Raw genomic sequence first — 20,801 nt, forward strand, 5'->3', positions numbered from 1 at the left:
GCTGTACATTTCAACCTGGGTCCTGAAGCAGGGAGGCTCTCTCTTATTAAGCTCTGACGTTTTTGATCAGCTTTTCCTATTACTTCAAGCACTGTGGATTCCCAGAGAGCACAGAAGTATTTTCCAGAATGTTCCAGCTTTAAGGATGAAATGGTAAGGCTGATGAACTTATGTGCTTTCTGGAAGTTTACAGAGTAGTGGCTGTCCCTTTCATTTCCATCTTCTGAATACTGATGAATGAGGTAAGTCATCTCTCCACTGGGAAGTTGCTTGTACCAAAATATCCAGTAGGTGTACACGTTCCAACTTGTTTCATACCGACAGTTCAGGATGACTACGTTCTGCACTTGACTGGTTATGTCTGGCTAATATTGAGTAACTTTCTGGGCCACACTAGATCCTGGGGGGGGGAGGGGGGAAGGACAAGAAAACAGCTGAAATAATAAACAAAATAATGGATAAATTCAAGTAATTTTGGACCCAAATATTTACAAACCATACTGAAATCATAAGATGCTTGCTTTTCCCCAATCCTCCTTTCCTCCCCAAGTCCCTGTGAAGCTTCACGTGCCTGTGTGCAGGCCTTTCACCCTGAACACGTGCACCCATGTTTGAGAGCATCCCTGCCAGAGAAGGTGAAAGCCAGGAACACCCAGAGCAGACTGGAGAGAGGCATGAGGCATGGATTCCCCTACACAAATGTGCTCAGTTCTGCCTCAAGCTAAGATTTCAGTGTCTTTGAGTGCCTGGCAGCACATATACATAGTAACTGGTTCCTGTGTGACTCCTCCCAAACAGGAAGTAAGGTGTCATGTTCACTGACCACGTGGTCTGTGTACAGATAAAGACTGGCTCATCACATACCTTTACTATGTCTACTTTTACTTCCCTGGTCATTAAGTTTGGCAGATCCTGAAAAGGGGCATAAAGAAAGCAATTAACATTAAAGGTTTGAACTGACAGAAACTGAAGATTAAACAAGTTGACATACATTTTTAAAAATTTGTTTATTTTAAATGGAAGCTAATTACTTTACAATATTGTAGTGGTTTTTGCCATATATTGACATGAATCAGCCATAGGTGTACATGTGTTCCCCCTCCTGAATTCCCCTTCCACTTCCCTCCCCATAGCATCCCTCAGGGTCATCCCAGTGTACCAGCCCTGAGCACCCTGTCTCATGCATCAAACCTGGACTTGTGATCTCTTTCACATATGATAATATACATTTCAATGCTATTCTCTCGAATCATCCCATCCTCGCCTTCTCCCACAGAGTCCAAAAGATTGCTCTATACATCTGTGTTTCTTTTGCTGTCCCACATATAGGGTCATTGTTATCATTTTTCTAAATTCCATATATATGTGTTAGTATACTGTATAGGTGTTTTTCTTTCTGACTTACTTCACTCTGTATTATAGGCTCCAGTTTCATCCACCTCATTAGAATGGATTCAAATGCATTCTTTTTAATGGTTGAGAAATATTCCATCATGTATACAAACCACAGGTTTCTTATCTATTTGTCTGCCGATGGACATCTTGGTTGCTTCCATGTCCTGGCTATTGTCCACAGTTCTGCAATGAACATTGGGGTACACGTGTCGCTTTCAGTTCTGATTTCCTCAGTGTTTATGTCCAGCAGTGGGATTGCTGGGTTATATGGTAGTTCTCTTTCCAGTTTTTTAAGGAATCTCCACACTGTTCTTCATAGTGGCTGTATTAGTTTGCATTCCCACCAACAGTGTAAGAGGGTTCCCTTTTCTCCACACCCTCTCCAGCATTTATTGTTTGTAGACTTTTGGATAGCAGCCATTCTGACTGGCGTGAGATGGTACCTCATTGTGGTTTTGATTTGCATTTCTCTGATAATGAGTGATGTTGAGTATCTTTTCATGTGTTTGTTAGCCATCTGTATGTCTTCTTTGGAGAAATGTCTGTTTAGTTTTTTGGCCCATTTTTTGATTGGGTCATTTATTTTTCTGGAATTGAGCTGCAGGAGCTGCTTGTATATTTTTGAGATTAATTCTTTGTCAGTTGCTTCATTTGCTATTATTTTCTCCCATTCTGAAGGCTGTCTTTCCACCTTGCTTATAGTTTCCTTCATTTTGCTAAAGCTTTTAAGTTTAATTAGGTCCAATTTGTTTATTTCTGCCTTTATTTCCATTACTGTGGGAGATTGGTCATAGAGGATCCTGCTGTGATTTATGTCAGAGAGTGTTTTGCTTATGTTTTCCTCTAGGAGTTTTATAGTTTCTGGTCTTACATTTAGATCTTTAATCCATTTTGAGTTTATTTTTGTGTATGGTGTTAGATAGTGTTCTAATTTCTTACTTTTACAAGTGGTTGACCAGTTTTCCACGCACCACTTGTTGAAGGGATTGTCTTTTCTCCATTGTATACTTTTGCCTCCTATGTCAAAGATAAGGTGCCCATAGGTGCACAGATTTATCTCTGGGCTTTCTATTTTGTTCCATTGATCTATATTTATGTCTTTGTGCCAGTACCATACTATCTTGATGACTGTAGCTCTGTAGTAGAGCCTGAAATGAGACAGGTTGATTCCTCCAGTTCCATTCTTCTTTCTCAAGATTGCTTTGGCTATTCGAGGTTTTTTGTATTTCCATACAAATTGTGAAATTATTTATTCTAGTTCTGTGAAAAATACCATTGGTACCTTGATGGGGATTGCATTGAATCTATAGACTGCTTTGTGTAGTATACTCATTTTCACTATATTGATTCTTCTGATCCATAAACATGGTATATTTCTCCATCTATTTGGGTCATCTTTGATTTCTTTTATCAGTGTTTTATAGTTTTCTACATATAGGTCTTTTGTTTCTTTGCTGCTGCTGCTGCTAAGTCGCTTCAGTCGTGTCTGACTCTGTGCGACCCCATAGATGGCAGCCCACCAGGCTCCCCCATCCCTGGGATGCTCCAGCCAAGAACACTGGAGTGGGTTGCCATTTCATTCTCCAATGCATGAAAGTGAAAAGTGAAAGTGAAGTCGCTCAGTCATGTCCGAATTTTAGCGACCCCATGGATGGCAGCCTACCAGGCTCCTCCACCCATGGGATTTTCCAGGCAAGAGTACTGGAGTGGGTTGCCATTTCCTTCCCTCTTTGCTTTTTTGGGTAGATTTATTCCTAAGTGTTTTATTCTTTTCATTGCAATGGTGAATGGAATTGTTTCCAATATTTCTCTTTCTGTTTTCTCATTGTTAGTGTATGGGAATGCAAGAGATTTTCTGTGTGTTAATTTTATATCCTGCAGCTTTATTCATTGATTAGCTCTGGTAATTTTCTGGTGGAGTCTCTAGGGTTTTCTATGTAGAGGATCATGTCATCTGCAAACAGTGAGAGTTTTACTTCTTCTTTTCCAATCTGGATTCCTTTTATTTCTTTTTCTTCTCTGATTGCTGTGGCTAAAACTTCCAAAACTATGTTGAATAGTAGTGGTGAGAGTGGGCACCCTTGTCTTGTTCCTGACTTTAGGGGAAATGCTTTCAATTTTTCACCATTGAGGATAATGTTTGCTGTGGGTTTGTCACATATGGCTTTTATTATGTTGAGGTATGTTCCCTCTATTCCTGCTTTCTGGAGGGTTTTTATAATAAATGGATGTTGAATTTTGTCAAAGGCTTTCTCTGCATCTATTGAGATAATCATATGGTTTTTATCTTTCAATTTGTTAATGTGGTGTATCACATTGATTGATTTGTGGATATTAAAGAATCCTTGCATCCCTGGGATAAAGCCCACTTGGTCATGATGTATGATCTTTTTAATATGTTGTTGGATTCTGTCTGTTAGAATTTTGTTAAGGATTTTTGCATCTATGTTCATCAGTGATATTGGCCTGTAGTTTTCTTTTTTTGTGGCATCTTTGTCTGGTTTTGGTATTAGGGTGATGGTGGCCTTATAGAATGAGTTTGAAAGTTTACCTTCCTCTGAAAATTTCTGGAAGAGTTTGAGTAGGATAGGTGTTAAGTTAGCTCTTCTCTAAATTTTTAGTAGAATTCAGCTGTGAAGCTAAAGTTGATATACATTGATTCAGTAAAATAATTTTGTCATCCTCTTTAAGATATAATTTAGTGTATCCTAAGAAATATTCTTGTAATCTACTGATTTGTCATTCATTTAGCCTATACTTACTTTTCTCTATCCAGAATCTAGTGACTATTTTAGAACATTCACAGATCTTAGGACTTCTGGGTGAATAGCAATCTTATACAAAAATAATTAATGTACCTCTGTCTTTTTTTTTTTTTTTTACTGTGTTCCAGGGCTCCACTTAGATTTTTCAACAAATAAAATCACTTCAACATAAAATGACTTAAAAAATCAGCCCATCTGAATTTCAGAGTCTATTCAGTGGTGTATGTTTAAATGAAATTATAATTGGAATAAAATATTATTCTTTTAAAATGTTATATTGAGTCTTATGTATTAAACTTTGAGGGCAATCAGGCTATTCAGTCCTGTTACCTCTAAATGTAGAATTGTACTTATTAGATCATCTGCCCTAGAGTCATTCTCATGTCACATTTTCTGTCTCATTGGCCCAGAGTGTTCAGTCTCACTTGTCAGTTGCTCATTATTATTTCTCTTTATAAAATAAAGTTAAGATAAACATACCAGATCTTCAGCTGGTGTAATGCTATACTGCTCTCCTACAAAACTTAATATTTACAGACTGTAGACACTTAGTACCTGTCAACACCAGAGAAGTTGGTGACTGAAGTTCTCTGCACTGTTTCATGTTCATGTGGAATGTAGCTGTCAATCTTCCATTTGCTTTCATTGCTGTAATAGATGAATTAATATAAAAGGACCAAAGGCAAATAGATAAGTAGAAAAGAAAATACAGACAAGGTCTAAAATAGTGCCAGTTCATGGAATTTAAGATCAAAATAACTCATGAATGACTGAAGCAGGGAGGAGAGACTGTATTTATCTGAGACATCTACTCTTCTGTCTCATTTCACTTCTGAGTGCTGACAGGCAACGGATGGCTGGGCTTGAAATTATTTGTAACTAAGCAGAGGAGATCATGAATGACCACAGCAGCTTGCAAAGCAGCATGATATTATAAAATATAGATATATACTAATATAACAATTACATATATCAAAAAATTGATATTGATAAAATTTTATAAAAATACCATAAACTTATCATCATTTTTTATACACATTCTTTGGTTTTGATGCATTAGTCCATGAAATTTTATCACTTGTATTGGTTCTTGTACCACCACTAAAATCATGACACAGAATTGTTTTGTCTCTTAAAGAAATCCCGTCTGCACATTCTCCCCATCCCTGCAGCTCTTTCTAACACTGACTACTGATCTCTTTTTCATCCCTAATTTTGTTCTTTGAGAATGTTGTATAAGTAGAAACACAATATTTATACAATCATAATAATCCAGTAAGTGTAATCATACACCATGTAGCCTCTGAGATTGACTATTTCTTCATTCAGCATAACATCCTGAAAGCCATCTAGGCTATTGTTTTTTAGTTGCTAAGTCATGTCCCACTCTTTTGCAACCTCACTAACTGTAGACTTCCAGGTTCCTCTGTTGGAATTTTCCAGGGAAGAATACTGGAGTGGGTTGCCATTTCCTTCTCCAGGGTATCTTCCCCACCCAGGGATCAAACCCCCGTCTCCTGCATTGCAGGCAGATTCTTATCACTGAGCCACTTACCATCTAAGCTATTGCATGTATTAACAGTCTGTTTCTTTTAATCACTACAGACTGTCACCCATTTATGATGTCTTGACTTTGGATTTTTGACTTTACAGTGGTAAGAAAGTGATGCACATTCAGTAGAAACCACACTTTGAATTTTTAAATTTGATCTTTTCCCATGCTAGCAACATTTGCTATATATTCTTTGGTGATCTGGGCAGCAGCAATAAGCTGAGCTCCTGGCCAGCCCTGAGATCATGAGGGTAAAAAACTGACACACTTACCTTCATTCTGTAATCATACAACTATTCTATTTTCCACTTTAAGTACATTACTCAATAAACTACATGAGATTTTCAACATTTTAGTATAAAATAGACTTTGCATTAGATGATTTCTCCCACCTAAAGAAACAAGTAGGCTAAGGTAAAAAAAAAGTAAGTAGGCTAAAGTAAGTGTTGAGCACCTCTAATGTAGGCTGGGTTAGTATATTAAATGCATTTTTGTTATTTTCAACTGAAAATGGTTTATTGAGACACAACTCTATTACAAGTTGAAAAAATCTATAAATAATATGTCATTATACAGACATATTACAGTGGATTTATTTATCTATTCACCCAATGACGAATACTTGACTGGTTTCCAGCTTTTGGTCATCACAAATATAGCTGCTATGAATATTCATGTACAGATTTTTGTGTAAATATAAGTTTTTCATTTCTCAAGCATAAATACTCAGGAGTATGATGCAGAGTTGTAAGGTAAGTGAATATTTAAGTTTATGTGGAACTGCTGAACTTTTTTCCAGAATGACTGGACCATTCACCCACCAGCAATATATGAGTGCTCCAATTTCTCTGCATCTTTGCCAGAACTCGATATTGTCTATTTTTAATTTTAGTCTTTATGGTAGATGTGAAGTAGCATCTCTTTGTGCCTTAATTTGCATTTTCCTAATGACTAATAATGTCGACCATCTTTTTTTTCTCTTTATTTTTTAAATTATGAAAGTATATATTAGACTTAGAAAACACAGCACAAAATACAGTTCCCCTATATATTAAAATTTTTTAAGTAAATAAATTAAAATTTTTGGTTGGAGTTTCAATAGCAAACTCTCAAAAATTAATAGAATGAATATACAGAAAAGTAGGAGGGTACAGTTGACCTGAAAAGCACTATGAATCAACAAAATTAAGACTTGTGCAATTTTCACACAATCAGTTCAGTTCACTTCAGTTCAGTCACTCAGTCGTCTCCAACTCTTTGCGACCCCATGAATTGCAGCACGCCAGGCCTGTCCATCACCAACTCCTGGAGTTCACCGAGACTCACGTCCATCGAGTCAGCGATGCCATCCAGCCATCTCATCCTCTGTCATCCCCTTCTCCTCCTGCCCCCAATCCCTCCCAGCATCAGAGTCTTTTCCAATGACTCAACTCTTCACATGAGGTGGCCAAAGTACTGGTGTTTCAGCTTTAGCATCGTTCCTTCCAAAGAAATCCCAGGGCTGATCTCCTTCAGAATGGACTGGTTGGATCTCCTTGCAGTCCAAGGGACTCTCAAGAGTCTTCTCCAACACCACAGTTCAAAAGCATCAATTCTTTGGCGCTCAGCCTTCTTCACAGTCCAACTCTCACATCCATACATGACCACAGGAAAAACCATAGCCTTGACTAGACGGACCTTTGTTGGCAAAGTAATGTCTCTGCTTTTGAATATGCTATCTAAGTTGGTCATAACTTTCCTTCCAAGGAATAAGCGTCTTTTAATTTCATGGCTGCAGTCACCATCTGCAGTGATTTTGGAGCCCCAAAAAATAAAGTCTGACACTGTTTCCACTGTTTACCCATCTATTTCCCATGAAGTGATGGGACCAGATGCCATGATCTTCATTTTCTGAATGTTGACCTTTAAGCAAGATGCAAATTCTATTCAAGGTCCCATAGACTATAAACTAGGAGACACTGGTACACATCCAGGGACATAAAACAAGGTGCAAATTTTCATGGTCTAAAGATATTAAAATCCTACAGTCTGTTTTCTAATCACCTTGGAATTATGTTAGAAATCGCTATCAAAAGATATTTGAAAATAACCCACATATTTTCCAGTGCAATGTGCCATTTACTAAGAGAGATATTTGACTTAGCCTGATCATCTTTTTATATGCTTATTTCCTTACCACATAGCTCTCCGATGAAGAGTCTGTGTAAATCTATCATCCAGTTTTCAACTGGATTGTTTTCTTCCTGCTGAGTCTAGAGGGTTCATTGTATTCTGAACACAATCTTTTGGTGAAAATGTATTTTGCAAATATTTCCTGTCATTCTGTGGTTTATCTTTTTCCTTCTCTTAACAGTGTCTTTCGCACAGCAAACATTTTTAATTTTGATGAAATCTAAGTTTGTTTATGGATCGTGCTCTTGGTGTCATGTCAGAATTCTTTTTGTCTAGCCCTAGGTCATGAAGATATTCTCTTCTGTTTTTCCTAAAAGATTTGGCAATTTTACATCTTACACTTGGATGTATGGTTCATTTTGAGGCTGTACCCACATTTTTGTATAAGGTGTGGTATTTAGGCCCAGTTTCAATTATTTCCCAAGAATATCCTATTGTCCCAATATCATTTGCTCATAAGACTGTGTTGACTCCATTGAATTGTCTTTGCACTTTGTCAAAAAAATAAATCTTCCCTACTTGTGTAAATTTACTTATATACACTTACTCAGTGACATAAACTTGTTAATTATATTCTTTTATTACCCTTTTAACATTATAGAACTTGTAGAATAACTTTCTTTTTAGTTACTTATATTTATAATTTGTATTTTTTTTCTTTTCCCTTGATAATTCTACCTAGAAATATTTCAATCTTATAGATCATTTTAATAAAATTAACTTTGTATTTCATGGCTATTCCTATAGCTTTGTTTGTATTTCATCAATCCAACATTTTATTATTTACTTCTTTCAGTTTATGTTGGGTTTAATTCGCTTGTCTATCATCTTTCGCTAAAAGCCTACATGATAGTTTTTCAACCTTTTTTCTTTCGTTAAATAAGCATTTTAAAAGATAAATTTCCTTTTATGTATTATTTTAGCTGCATCTCCTACATATTTATAAAATGTGCTCTCACAATATTTACTTTCAAAATATTTTCTAAAGTCATAGTAATTGTTTCTTTAACCTATGGTTATTTTTAAGTTAGTGCATATATTCCAAATATTTGAGAGTTTCTACAGACATCTCTTTGTACTAGATATTCTGTATCATCTCCATTTTGAAGGATAAATTCTATATAATTTCAGTTTTCTTAAATATATTAAGATTTTTATGACCAAACAGATTGTGTGTGTGTGTGTGCATGTGTATTTCATCTACACAGCAGGGTGTGGCTGCAGCTCAGCTGCAGGTTTGGGTACAAGTTGCAGGGGAGCACCTGGCACTTGCTGCACAGATGTAGGTGGCTGAGTCTCCAGGCTGGGAAGTTGCGATGTGCAGTGAGAGCTGTTTGGCACTCTTATTGAAGGAAACTGTGAAACTTCCATCTTCCATTTCATTCATAACTGAATGCATGGCTATCAAGAATGCAGGTCCTTTACCAGGATATTGCCAGTGCCACAGGAGATAGTCAAATGCACCCTTCTCATAACTACAGTTCAGAACAGAAATCTCTCCTTCTTGGACTGTCAAAGATTGAGGGCTCTGTTTCACCTGCTCTTGATCACTTTTTTCCTTCTGTTGTCCACTCACCCCTACTTAAAGAGATTAAAAAGTAGTTAGTTCCACAGACATCTATTTCTTTCTTGGAGTTTCTGTCTGCATGAGCTTGTTTGTAATCCAGTTTTCTCAGTCCATCTAATTGATGAGATAGCCTAGGTTTTCTCCTCCACAACTCACAGCCTAGTTGAAGCCACAGAAGTGAAAATGATGCTCCTGGTATCTTGTCCATTGTTTCTGGAGCCAGTGTTCAGTGGCAACTCAAGTTCCTCTTCTGCCTTTCTCAGCCAGCTAGAACTCTAAGTTCATATCTGCTTTAATTCTTTCAGTAGGCCCCACCCTCTCACAAACTGGAGAATATCTTTATTGGAGTGATTTCATTTAATTCCTTTCACTTTTTAACATTTTTGAGTTCACCATGTGTACTTAGTCACTCAGTCAGTCCAACTCTTTGAGACCCCATGGACTGGAGCCCGCCAGGCTCCTCCGTCCATGAGATTTCCCAGTGTTTCCGAAGAATACTGGAGTGGGTTACCATTTCCTGCTCCAGAGGATCTTGCCAACCCCGGGATCAAACCCATGTCTTCTGCATCTCCTCCACTGGTTGGCAAATTCTTTACCACTGGGAAGCTGTGGTTAAATATGTATTTTAATTCTATCCTCTTATCAACTACTCTGCTAGTTCCCAGTTAGAAGTTTCTAGTGCAGAAGGAGATACATGTTGAGAAGGAAAGATAAAGACCAAAGTACATAATCTGTAGGGCCAAAAGGTGTCTGTGGTTAGCACTCTACTGATGTAGGTGAGTAACATTAAGCACTGCAGATGCCCTGTGGTGGCCTCACGGTATGACTGTGGCTGGAGGAGGGGCTGAGCCCCACGGAGGGTTTGTGTAGAGGCTGCAGGTGCCTGGGGAGCACTGTGCTGCACAGCACAGAAGTAAGTGCCTGAGTCTGTGGTCTGTGAAGAGGAAATGTGCAGTGAGCTGCGGCCTTCTTTAGGAACTGTCGTGGCATTTAATCTTCCATCCTGCTTTGTCCCTGAAGAAATGTAAAACAGGTGGATCATGCGGCCCCCAGGGTTCTGAAGATACCAATTCATACTCTGTGAGTAAGTGGAAAAATTACACCGAAGCGTGTAGCTGGCTCCCTCCTGGAGACTCAGGGCTGGGGGACTCTGCTCCACATCCACTCCTCGCACACCTGATGAGGAAAGAGAAACAGTCACTGGTGAGGGTCACTGTAACTCCTACTAAACCCTGAAAGTGCCCTCCCCATCCTCATAGATGATGAGAAGGATAAAAAGTCTGCAGGACTTGTCAGCTCCTCTCTCTCCCCCAACAATAGAGCAGCGCCTCATTCCTTCAGATCCCCTGTAGGGCAGCCCCAACTCACAGCAAACCTGGGCAAACAGAAGCCCCAGCACAGTGCCTGCTAGCCTCTTCATGATGCTTCCTCTTCTTGTTGGGACATTTTCACTGCAAGACACTTAACAGAACCCCGAGGGAGTGAGTGTCGTAAGTCCTTCCTGCTCCTGCAGCCAATCAGCTCACCCAGCAAATCCTGCTCAGGTGACACTGACAGGACGCCCCGCCCTCCCACCGCAGCCAACTCAGCATGTGCTGCCAGGGGTAGACGAGAGAAAGAAATAGAAAGAGCATGATTTTATGATATGAGGGACATTTTCTGAGAACATTTAGGAGAAGGCAGACCCTGATTAGGAATTTGGGAGAATTTTAGGGAAAAGAAAGTAAAAATTAATTATATAGCCCCATCTTCCTCTCACGTGGCATGGATGCAGTAGATTCTTCCATTATGAAATGCTTTTTCCCAGAAGTGCTGAGGATGCAGCTTTTACTCCTCTTAAGCACTTACTTGTGGTTCTGAAGGCTGCTCATGAATCAGCATGATCAGAAGTTGCTTCTGTTGGCTGGAACACTTTGCTGTATTAAACAGTATTATTTTTTAATTAATTTATTTCTAATTGGAGGATAATTGCTTTACAATATTGTGTTGGCTTTTGCCATACAATGATGTGAATCAGCCATAAGTATACATACATCCCCTCCTTTTGAGTCTTTCCCCCATTCCTCTAGGTTGTCACAGAGCTCCGTGTTGAGCTCCCTGCATCACACAGCAACTTCCCACTAGCTATCTATTTTACATATGGTAAAGCATATGTTTCAATGCTACTCTCTCGATTTTTCCCATTCTCTCCCTCCTTTATTGTGTCCAGTCTATTCTCTATGTCTGTGTCTCTATTTTTGCCCCACAAATAGGGTCCATCAACAGATGAACAGATAAAGAAGTTGCCATACTTATATACAATGGAATATTTCTCAGGCATAAAAAAAAAAAAAACATTTGAGATAGTTCTAGTGAGGTGGTTGAGCCTAGAGCCTGTTAAACAGAGTGACGTAAGTCAGAAAGAGGAAAAAAATTGTATATTAGTGCATATATATGGATTCTATAAAAATGGTACTGATGACTTTAAAAGCTATATATATTTATTTTAGACTCAGCCTGCATTGAGAGCAATATTAGTTATCTTCACCAGGTGGACATCAAAAATTGATTTGTAATAGTTTTATTTTTATAAAAGTGAAAGTGAATAAATTATTTTTTAAATTTCTATTTTAAATACATTTTTAACTGTTGATTGCTAGTTTTGTATTATGCTTTTTAATTTTAGTAGGCTATTTTAAAGAAAAATAAGTGCTTTTGAAACCATATGAAGATAATTTTAGTTTGTGCTCTTATCTCAGACTCTGTAAATAATATCTATTCTCTATCAGTAGATTTGGGGGTAAAAGGGATGTAAGATGAGGACCTGTATATTTTCACTGCAGTGAAAGTAAAGTGATCTGCAGACACTAACGTTCAGATGGACAGTTCAAGAATGGTTCAGTAGCAGCAGCACGTAGGCCTAGTTGCTCCAAGGCATGTGGGATCTTAGTTCTACAACCAGGGACTGAACCTGTGTCCCCTGCATTGGCAGGCAGATTCTTTACCACTGAGCCACCAGGGTAAGCCCTACACGCTGCTTGCATGCCTGCATGCTAAGTCGCTTCAATCATGTCCGATTCTTTGCAATTCTAAAGACTGTAGTCTGCCAGGGTCCCCTGTCCATGGGATTCTCCAGGGAAGAATACTGGAATGGGTTGCCATCCCCTCCCCCAGGGGATCTTCCTGAACCAAGGATTGAACCCAGGTCTCTTGCAGCTCCTGCACTGCAGGTGGATTCTTTACTGCTAAGCCATGGGGGAACCTCCATGTGCTGCTTAGGGATTATCAAATTGATGAAAACGCCTTATAAAGGCAGGGTTTCCAGGCCTGCCTAGGAAGTGAAAAATTATTATCCACTTTATTTTTGTTTCTTTCAAAAAACTTCTTCATGGGAAATATGAATGTTCTAGACTAGCAACAATAACATTTCAGATCTTTCTCAGAGAGAGTAATTTGTTTCTGGTAAGCGGAACAACTGTAACACATCAGAGTCTAGACTTGGCCTTGGATCCAAATGAAAGAAGCCTTTGGTACAAGGAGAATTATTTGTATGTTTCCCACTTCTTATGTTGGGACTAGCACACTGAAACCAACATTTTATTGACATGAGAAAGAGTCATAAAAATTATTAACACCTCTTACTTTATTGCTATGTTAAAATTATGCTTCTGACACGCCTCAAAATTATTCTCAGATTCATCAGTAAACTAGGTGCTTATTCCTTGTCCTTTTCTTCTTTTCTTTATGCATCTTCTTCCCTTTCCTTTCCCTTCATTTTCCTCATCTCTTACTGCTCTCTGACTCTCCTTCTAGATGACTCTAGATTTGCTCTCGTGACTGCTCTCCCCACTCTGTCCCCACTTCTTCCCACCAGAGATGCTGCACAGGTGCAGCCCCATCTGTCCCAGTGTGCCTCTCTCAGGACGCAGTAGTACACAGTGGTGTCTCTCAGGGTGACCTGGGGCAGGACCAAGGTGCTGGACTTTCTGTCTGAAGCTATGGTCAGAGAGGCTGTGCTGCTGTTCACTGTGCCTCGTAAGCCATGAATGACACACTGTGGACTCTGATTGGGATTTTGCAGATACCAATGTATATAGTCATCTCCACCAATGGTAGAGTGGTTACAAGGCAGGTTTACATCTTCTCCTTCAGCACAATCCATGGAGTTGGACTGGGTGGTCTTAGCATTAATCACAGTCCCTAAAGGGTCAAGAAAATAAAATTATCCCCTGACAACAAATCAGTTTAATTCTGTGGATCAAGGGCACAACACTCCCCAAACTGTCTGGACCTACCCCCTACTCCAGTGTTTTTATCTATGTACTGAGAAATATTATTGGTGCTTATTTTATAGGGACCAAAGACACACAGCAAGAATCTGAGAACTCTATAGGCTTTATCCCGGGGTCCTTGGCTCAATAACCCCAGAGAGTTCTTCCAACCTGCTTACTGCTTAAGTCTCTTCCGCATCATGGCTATGAATTAACCTGTCATGTAGAAGTTTGTACTCCCTAGCAAATGCATAGATCTGTTCTCAATTCCATTGCTATAATGCTGAATAAAACACAGGGAGAGGAGTAGAGAGCAAATGACCCTTTACAGTTCCTTGGCCTCAAAGTCATCCCTTGTAGACACAGGACACTTACCCAAGATCAGAAAAAGAGTTACTCCAATCACCAGCCTCATATTTCAAGGACAAATCAGGACTGTGGGCTCAGAGCTCACACCTGTGTCTGCTCCTAGGCTTGTTTCCAGAGAACAGACACAACTGCTGCTGTTATAGACTTACAACCAGTGCAGGTGTCTGTTGAAGTGTGTTGTTGCCAGGATCTCTCAGCCAATGATCAAGCACTTCCTTGTCTAGGTCTTCCTGCCCTATTTAAGTCATGTCCCCCAAAGAAGGAGAGACATCCCCAACTCACAGGGTGTGTGCTGCCATCCTCTGTGAAGTTTAAAGTCTGGCTCTGGAAAAGGAACACTGATCACGATGGTGTGCCTATCCAGAACCATTGCTCTTTCTTTTCTTCTTCAAAGACATTTTCTAATGTTCCATGAAGCTTGTGGAAAACATTGTTTAATCCCAGAAAACTGTACTGAGCTGTGCATTGTAAAGAGATAAAAATTCCCATCCATGTTCTAGCAAATGTATGTGAGATTTCAAAGTCAGCTGTGATTGCTCTGAGGGACAGGAAATATTAATAACATTGGGACAGAAAACTAAACGTCTTCAGCTCGGACATTGGAGCTCAGCATCCTGAAAAGGTCCTTGGAATCATGCATCTGTCTCCATCTAGGCACACATTTCTCAATACATCTGTTCTTGATATAGTAACTGATGACACAGATGGTATTCTCCTCATCCTCCTTGAACAATGGTCCTTAATCCTTATGTCCTCTATGCCCATGTTTGTAGGTGCTCTGCACCAAAGATGCTGAGACAGAGAGACACCAAGGATGCTGAGACAGAAAAGACAGAAGGGAAAGCAAACTATCTGGGGTGGAGAAGAGTGGAGGTGGATGACCCTGGCAGAAAAAGAGGAGTGAAGAGAAAAGAGCGTAAGCAATAGGGAAGGGAAGAGTTAACTGGGGTGGGAAATGGGAAAGCAATGTTTAGGGAGGTACATGGAAAAGATTTAGGCTATAAGGCTATGATTCCCTGAATCCTTGACCACATGCACTCAACAAAGGATTATCAAATCAAGTTGTCTAAAGATGATGAAAATCTTTTTTTGTTGTTGGTTTTTTGTTTGTTTTTTTTTTTTTCACTTTTCTGTGGAACCTCAATGGAAAACATAAACTTCTTTCCTTGATAGCCAGAAAAGACCGCTGTTTCCAAATGACGCAGCCCCCTCTACTGACTGAATAAATGAACTGCAGAGCTAAACTCCCACAGGATGTCAACCTTTTGAAATGTTTCTCAGATTGAAAGGTGAATATCCCAAGCAACTCCGACACCTCAATTCCAGAAAAATAAACAACCCAATCAAAAAATAGTCCAAAGAACTAAATAGACATTTCTCCAAAGAAGACATACAGATGGCTAACAAACACATGAAAAGATGCTCTACATCACTCATTATCAGAGAAATGCAAATCAAAACCACAATGAGGTATCATTTCACGCCAGTCAGAATGGATGTGATCCAAAAGTCTACAAGCAATAAATTCTGGAGAGGGTGTGGACAAAAGGGAACCCTCTTACACTGTTGGTGGGAATGCAAACTAGTACAGGCACTATGGAGAAGAGTGTGGAGATTCCTTAAAAAACTGGAAATAGAACTGCCATACGACCCAGCAATCCCACTGCTGGGCATACACACTGAGGAAATCAGAATTGAAAGAGACACATGTACCCCAGTGTTCATCGCAGCATTGTTTATAATAACCAGGACATTGTTTATAATAACCAGGACATGGAAGCAACCTAGATGTCCATCAGCAGATGAATGGATAAGAAAGCTGAGGTACATGTACACAATGAAGTATTACTCAGCCATTGAAAAGAATACATTTGAATCAGTTCTAATGAGGTGGATGAAATTGGAGCCTATTATACAGAGTGAAGTAAGCCAGAAAGAAAAACACCAATACAGTATACTAATGCATATATATGGAATTTAGAAAGATGGTAACAATAACCCTGTATATGAGACAGCAAAAGAGACACTGATGTATAGAACAGTCTTTTGGACTCTGTGGGAGAGGGAGAGTGTGGGATGATTTTGGAGAATGGCATTGAAACATGTATAATATCATATACGAAACAAGTTGCCAGTCCAGGTTTGATGCACAATACTGGATGCTTGGGGCTGGTACACTGGGACGATCCAGAGGGATGGTAAGGAGAGGGAGGAGGGAGGAGGGTTCAGGATGGGGAACACGTGTATACCTGTGGCAGATTCATGTTGATATATGGCAAAACCAATACAATATTGTAAAGTTAAAAAAAATAAAAATAATGATAAATCATTAAAATATCCTAGAAAAAAAAAAAAAAGAAAGGTAAATATCCCTGGTGTCTCAGTCGGTAAAGACTCTATCTGCAGTGTAGGCAATGGGGGTTTGATCTCTGGATCAGGCTATCTTCCTGAAAAGGAAATGGCTACCCACTCCAGTTTTTTCGACGATCCAGCGGATGTTGGCAATTGGATCTCTGGTTCCTCTGCCTTTTTTAAAACCAGCTTGGGGCTGGTGCACTGGGACGACCCAGAAAGATGGTATGGAGAGGGAGGAAAAAGGAGGGTTCAGGATGGGGAACACATGTATACCTGTGGCGGATTCATTTACAATATTGTAAAGTTTAAAAATAAAATAAAATAATTATAAAAAAAAAATAAAACCAGCTTGAACATCTGGAAGTTCGTGGTTCACGTATTGCTGAAGCCTGGCTTGGAGAATTTTGAGCATTACTTTACTAGCATGTGAGATGAGTGCAATTGTGCGGTAGTTTGAGCATTCTTTGCATTGCTTTTCTTTGCGATTGGAATGAAAACTGACCTTTTCCAGTCCTGTGGCCACTGCTGTTTTCCAAATTTGCTGGCGTATTGAGTGCAGCACTTTCACAGCTTCATCTTTCAGGATTTGAAATAGCTCAACAGGAATTCCATCACCTCCACTAGCTTTGTTTGTAGTAAGGCACTTTCTAGCGCCTACTTGACTTCACATTCCAGGATGTCTGGCTCTAGGTGAGCGTGAGTGATCACAACTTAGTGATTATCCTGGCTGTTAAGACCTTTTTTTATACAGTTCTTCTGTATATTCTTGCCTCCTCTTCTTAATATCTTCTGCTTCTGTTAGGTCCATACCATTTCTGTCCTTTATTGTGCCCATCTTTGCATGAAATGTTCCCTTGGTATCTCTAATTTTCTTGAAGAGATCTCTGCTGCTGCTACTGCTGCTAAGTCGCTTCAGTCGTGTCCGACTCTGTGTGACCCAATGACGGCAGCCCACCAGGCTCCCCCATCCCTGGGATTCTCCAGGCAAGAACACTGGAGTGGGTTGCCATTTCCTTCTCCAATGCATGAAAGGGAAAAGTGAAAGTGAAGTCGTTCAGTCATGTCCGACTCTCAGCGACCCCACGGACTGCAGCCCACCAGGCTCCTCCATCCATGGGATTTTCCAGGCAAGAATACTGGAGTGGGGTGCCATTGCCTTCTCCGGAAGAGATCTCTAGTCTTTCCCATTCTGTTGTTTTCCTCTATTTCTTTGCACTGATCACTGAGGAAGGCTTTCTTATCTCTCCTTGCTATTCTTTGGAACTCTGCATTCATTTGGGTATATCTTTCCTTTTCTCCTGTGCCTTTCACCTCTCTTCTTTTCACAGCTATTTGTAAGGCCTCCTTAGACAGCCATGTTGCTTTTTTGCATTTCTTTTTCTTGGGGATGATCTTGATCCCTGTTTCCTGTACAATGTAACAAACCTCCATCCATAGTTCATCAGGCACTCTGTCTAACAGATCTAGTCCCTTAAATCTATTTCTCACTTCCACTGTATAGTCATAAGGGATTTGATTTAGGTCATCAAAATAGCAAGAGAGATAAAGAAAAACATCTATTTCTGCTTTATTGACTATGCCAGAGCCTTTGACTGTGTGAATCACAATAAACTGTGGAAAATTCTGAAAGAGATGGGAATACCAGACCACCTGACCTGCCTCTTGAGAAACCTGTATGCAGGTCAGGAAGCAACAGTTAGAACTGAACATGGAACAACAGACTGGTTCCAAATAGGAAAAGGAGTACATCAAGGCTGCATATTGTCACCCTGCTTATTTAACTTATATGCAGAGTACATCATGAGAAACACTGGGCTGGAAGAAGCACAAGCTGGAATCAAGATTTCTGGGAGAAATATCAACAACCTCACATATGCAGATGACACCACTCTTATGGAAGAAAGTAAAGAAGAACTAAAGAGCCTCTTGATGAAAGTGAAAAAGGAGAGTGAAAAAGTTGGCTTAAAGTTCAACGTTCAGAAAACTAAGATCATGGCATCTGGTCCCATCACTTCATGGGAAATAGATGGGAAAACAGTGGAAACAGTGTCAGACTTTATTTTTCTGGGCTCCAAAATCACTGCAGATGGTGATTGCAGCCATGAAATTAAAAGACGCTTACTACTTGGAAGAAAAGTTATGACCAGTCTAGACAACATATTAAAAAGTGGAAATATTAGCTTGCCAACAAAGTTCCATCTAGTCAAGGCTATGGTTTTTCCAGTGATCATGTATGGATGTGAGAGTTGGACTATAAAGACAGCTGAGTGCTGAAGAATTGATGCTTTTGAACTGTGGTGTTGGAGAAGACTCTTGAGAGTCCCTTGGACTGCAAGGAGATCCAACTAATCCATTACAAAGGAGATCAGTCCTGGGTGTTCATTGGAATAACTGATGTTGAAGCTGAAACTCCAATACTTTGGCCACCTGATGGGAAGAGCTGACTCCTTTGAAGTGCCCCTGATGCTGGGAAAGATTGAGGGCATGAGGAGAAGGGGACAACAGAGGATGAGATGGTTGGATGTCATCACCAACTCCATGGACATAGGTTTGGGTGGACTCTGGTGGTTGGTGATGGACAGGGAGACCTGGCATGCTGAGGTTCATGGGGTTGCAAAGAGCCAGACATGACTGAGCGACCGAACTGTACTGAACTGAACCCACTCCAGTATCCTGCCTGGGTAAATCCATGCACAGAAGAGTCTGGTGGGCTACAGTCCATGGTATCCAAGAGTTGGACACGACTGAGATACACACATCTTAGTTGTATGACCTGTATTCATCTGTTCTAAACTACTCCACAAATTGTTTTCATTATTTCTGGCTCCTTTCTTTGTCACACATCCTCAGTTGTTGGCTTCTTTATAGTTTTCCTTTTGTCTTTTATCTTCCCATATTTAAAGTTTATTCAATGGTTATAAAGAGAGGTTGGTACACATAAAGCACTCAAGAGTTATCTGTTTTCTGCATGAGTACATGAGTTGTTATTCATGAACTTAGTGAAAGAAGTTATGCTGAACAACTCTTGAAATTATTCCAAAAGCAATATTTCAATACTATAGAAGTCAAGTTAAACAAAAGACTCCAACAGGATAGAGGGTTATATTCATGGACAAAATTCAAGAACAGATAGCAAACATCACAAGTCTAGGATGGAGGAAAATTAAACTGATGATATGGGAATAAATATTATTCCTATATAAATATTTAACAAGTATTCATAAATATTCTTTGGTAGTCTGTTATGTGGCGGATCACACGCACACAAGTCAACACCCACTACTACTGAAAATACAGGAACAACTAAAAATGAATTCATTTAAGCTATGTAGGAATATATTATTTTACTATATTAGCAAAAGGTAGGAAAAAAAAACAAATGTTTTTGTTTCTTGGTTTCTTTGACTTTATTTTTTTAGAAGACTGTACGAAACATTTCAAAGTGGCATTTTAAATAATAACAAAAACCAAAAAAATGGAAACCAAAATATGGAGAATTTAAAAATAAGTTTTTTAGCCTATTGGCTCTTTTCAGAATTTTTAATTTTAGAAGATTATATCTTGACCATATGAGGTGAAGTGATCTTTCTTTGCTTGATGAAAACCAAAATAGTGAACTTTATTTACTTTTAAAAAATCAAGAGAATTTGATGAAAGGCTAACGTCTCTGCATGATGAATATTCCCAACAATCCAAAAATAAAAGAGAAATTCCCAAATCTAATAAAAGGTATCAATGAAAATATCAAAGTCAATATTACTCCCTACAGGATCACAAACAAGACAGGTGCTTCTATTCACTACTTCTATTCACTGTCCTAATGGAGGGCCTCAGATCAAACCAGGGAAGGAAATAAGATATATTAAGTTTGAAAAGGAGAATCAGTGGCAGATTCATTTTGATATTTGGCAAAACTAATACAGTTATGTAAAGTTTAAAAATAAAATAAAATTAAAAAAAATAAAGAAGGGAAAATAAAAAATAAAAAATTTTTTTAAAAAAAGAAAAGGAGAATCAGAACTATTTTAATTTACAGATCATAAGTTTATACATGTAGAAAATACAAAGTACCTCTAAACAAGCTGTTTAAGAGCTAGAACCTATTAGTGCATTGATATAGTCACCAAACACAAAAATCAATTTTATTTCTAGATTATAGCAAAAGCATTAGAAAATGCAATTTAAATGTCATTTATCAAATGCTTGGGAACTAATTTAATATAAGGTATTTAAGACCTCTTCTTGATTCCTCTCCAATAACTCTAGAATAGTTTTGATTTGAAGAGATAAAAATCACATAGGAGATGAGAAATGTCCTCACTTCTGAGCTCTGGGGTAACTAACATAAATCATGGCCTGGTACTCAGTGGTGACCA

At 39.0% G+C, this 20,801-nt stretch overlaps 2 gene segments (V, D, J or C); both read right to left on the reverse strand.

Moving 5' to 3' along the window:
• Nucleotides 1–365: 365 nt before the first annotated feature.
• Nucleotides 366–10,871, reverse strand: LOC129622028 (T cell receptor alpha variable 22-like). The segment is given in 4 exon segments: nt 366–400; nt 865–912; nt 10,271–10,627; nt 10,820–10,871. Coding segments are annotated over 4 exon segments (492 nt in total).
• Nucleotides 10,872–13,217: 2,346 nt separating this feature from the next.
• Nucleotides 13,218–14,116, reverse strand: LOC129622029 (T cell receptor alpha variable 26-1-like). The segment is given in 2 exon segments: nt 13,218–13,630; nt 14,077–14,116. Coding segments are annotated over 2 exon segments (453 nt in total).
• Between the last annotated feature and the right edge of the window lie 6,685 nt (nt 14,117–20,801).

This window comes from Bubalus kerabau, chromosome 10 (assembly GCF_029407905.1).
Source record: "Bubalus kerabau isolate K-KA32 ecotype Philippines breed swamp buffalo chromosome 10, PCC_UOA_SB_1v2, whole genome shotgun sequence".
NCBI classification, from domain to species: domain Eukaryota; kingdom Metazoa; phylum Chordata; class Mammalia; order Artiodactyla; family Bovidae; genus Bubalus; species Bubalus kerabau.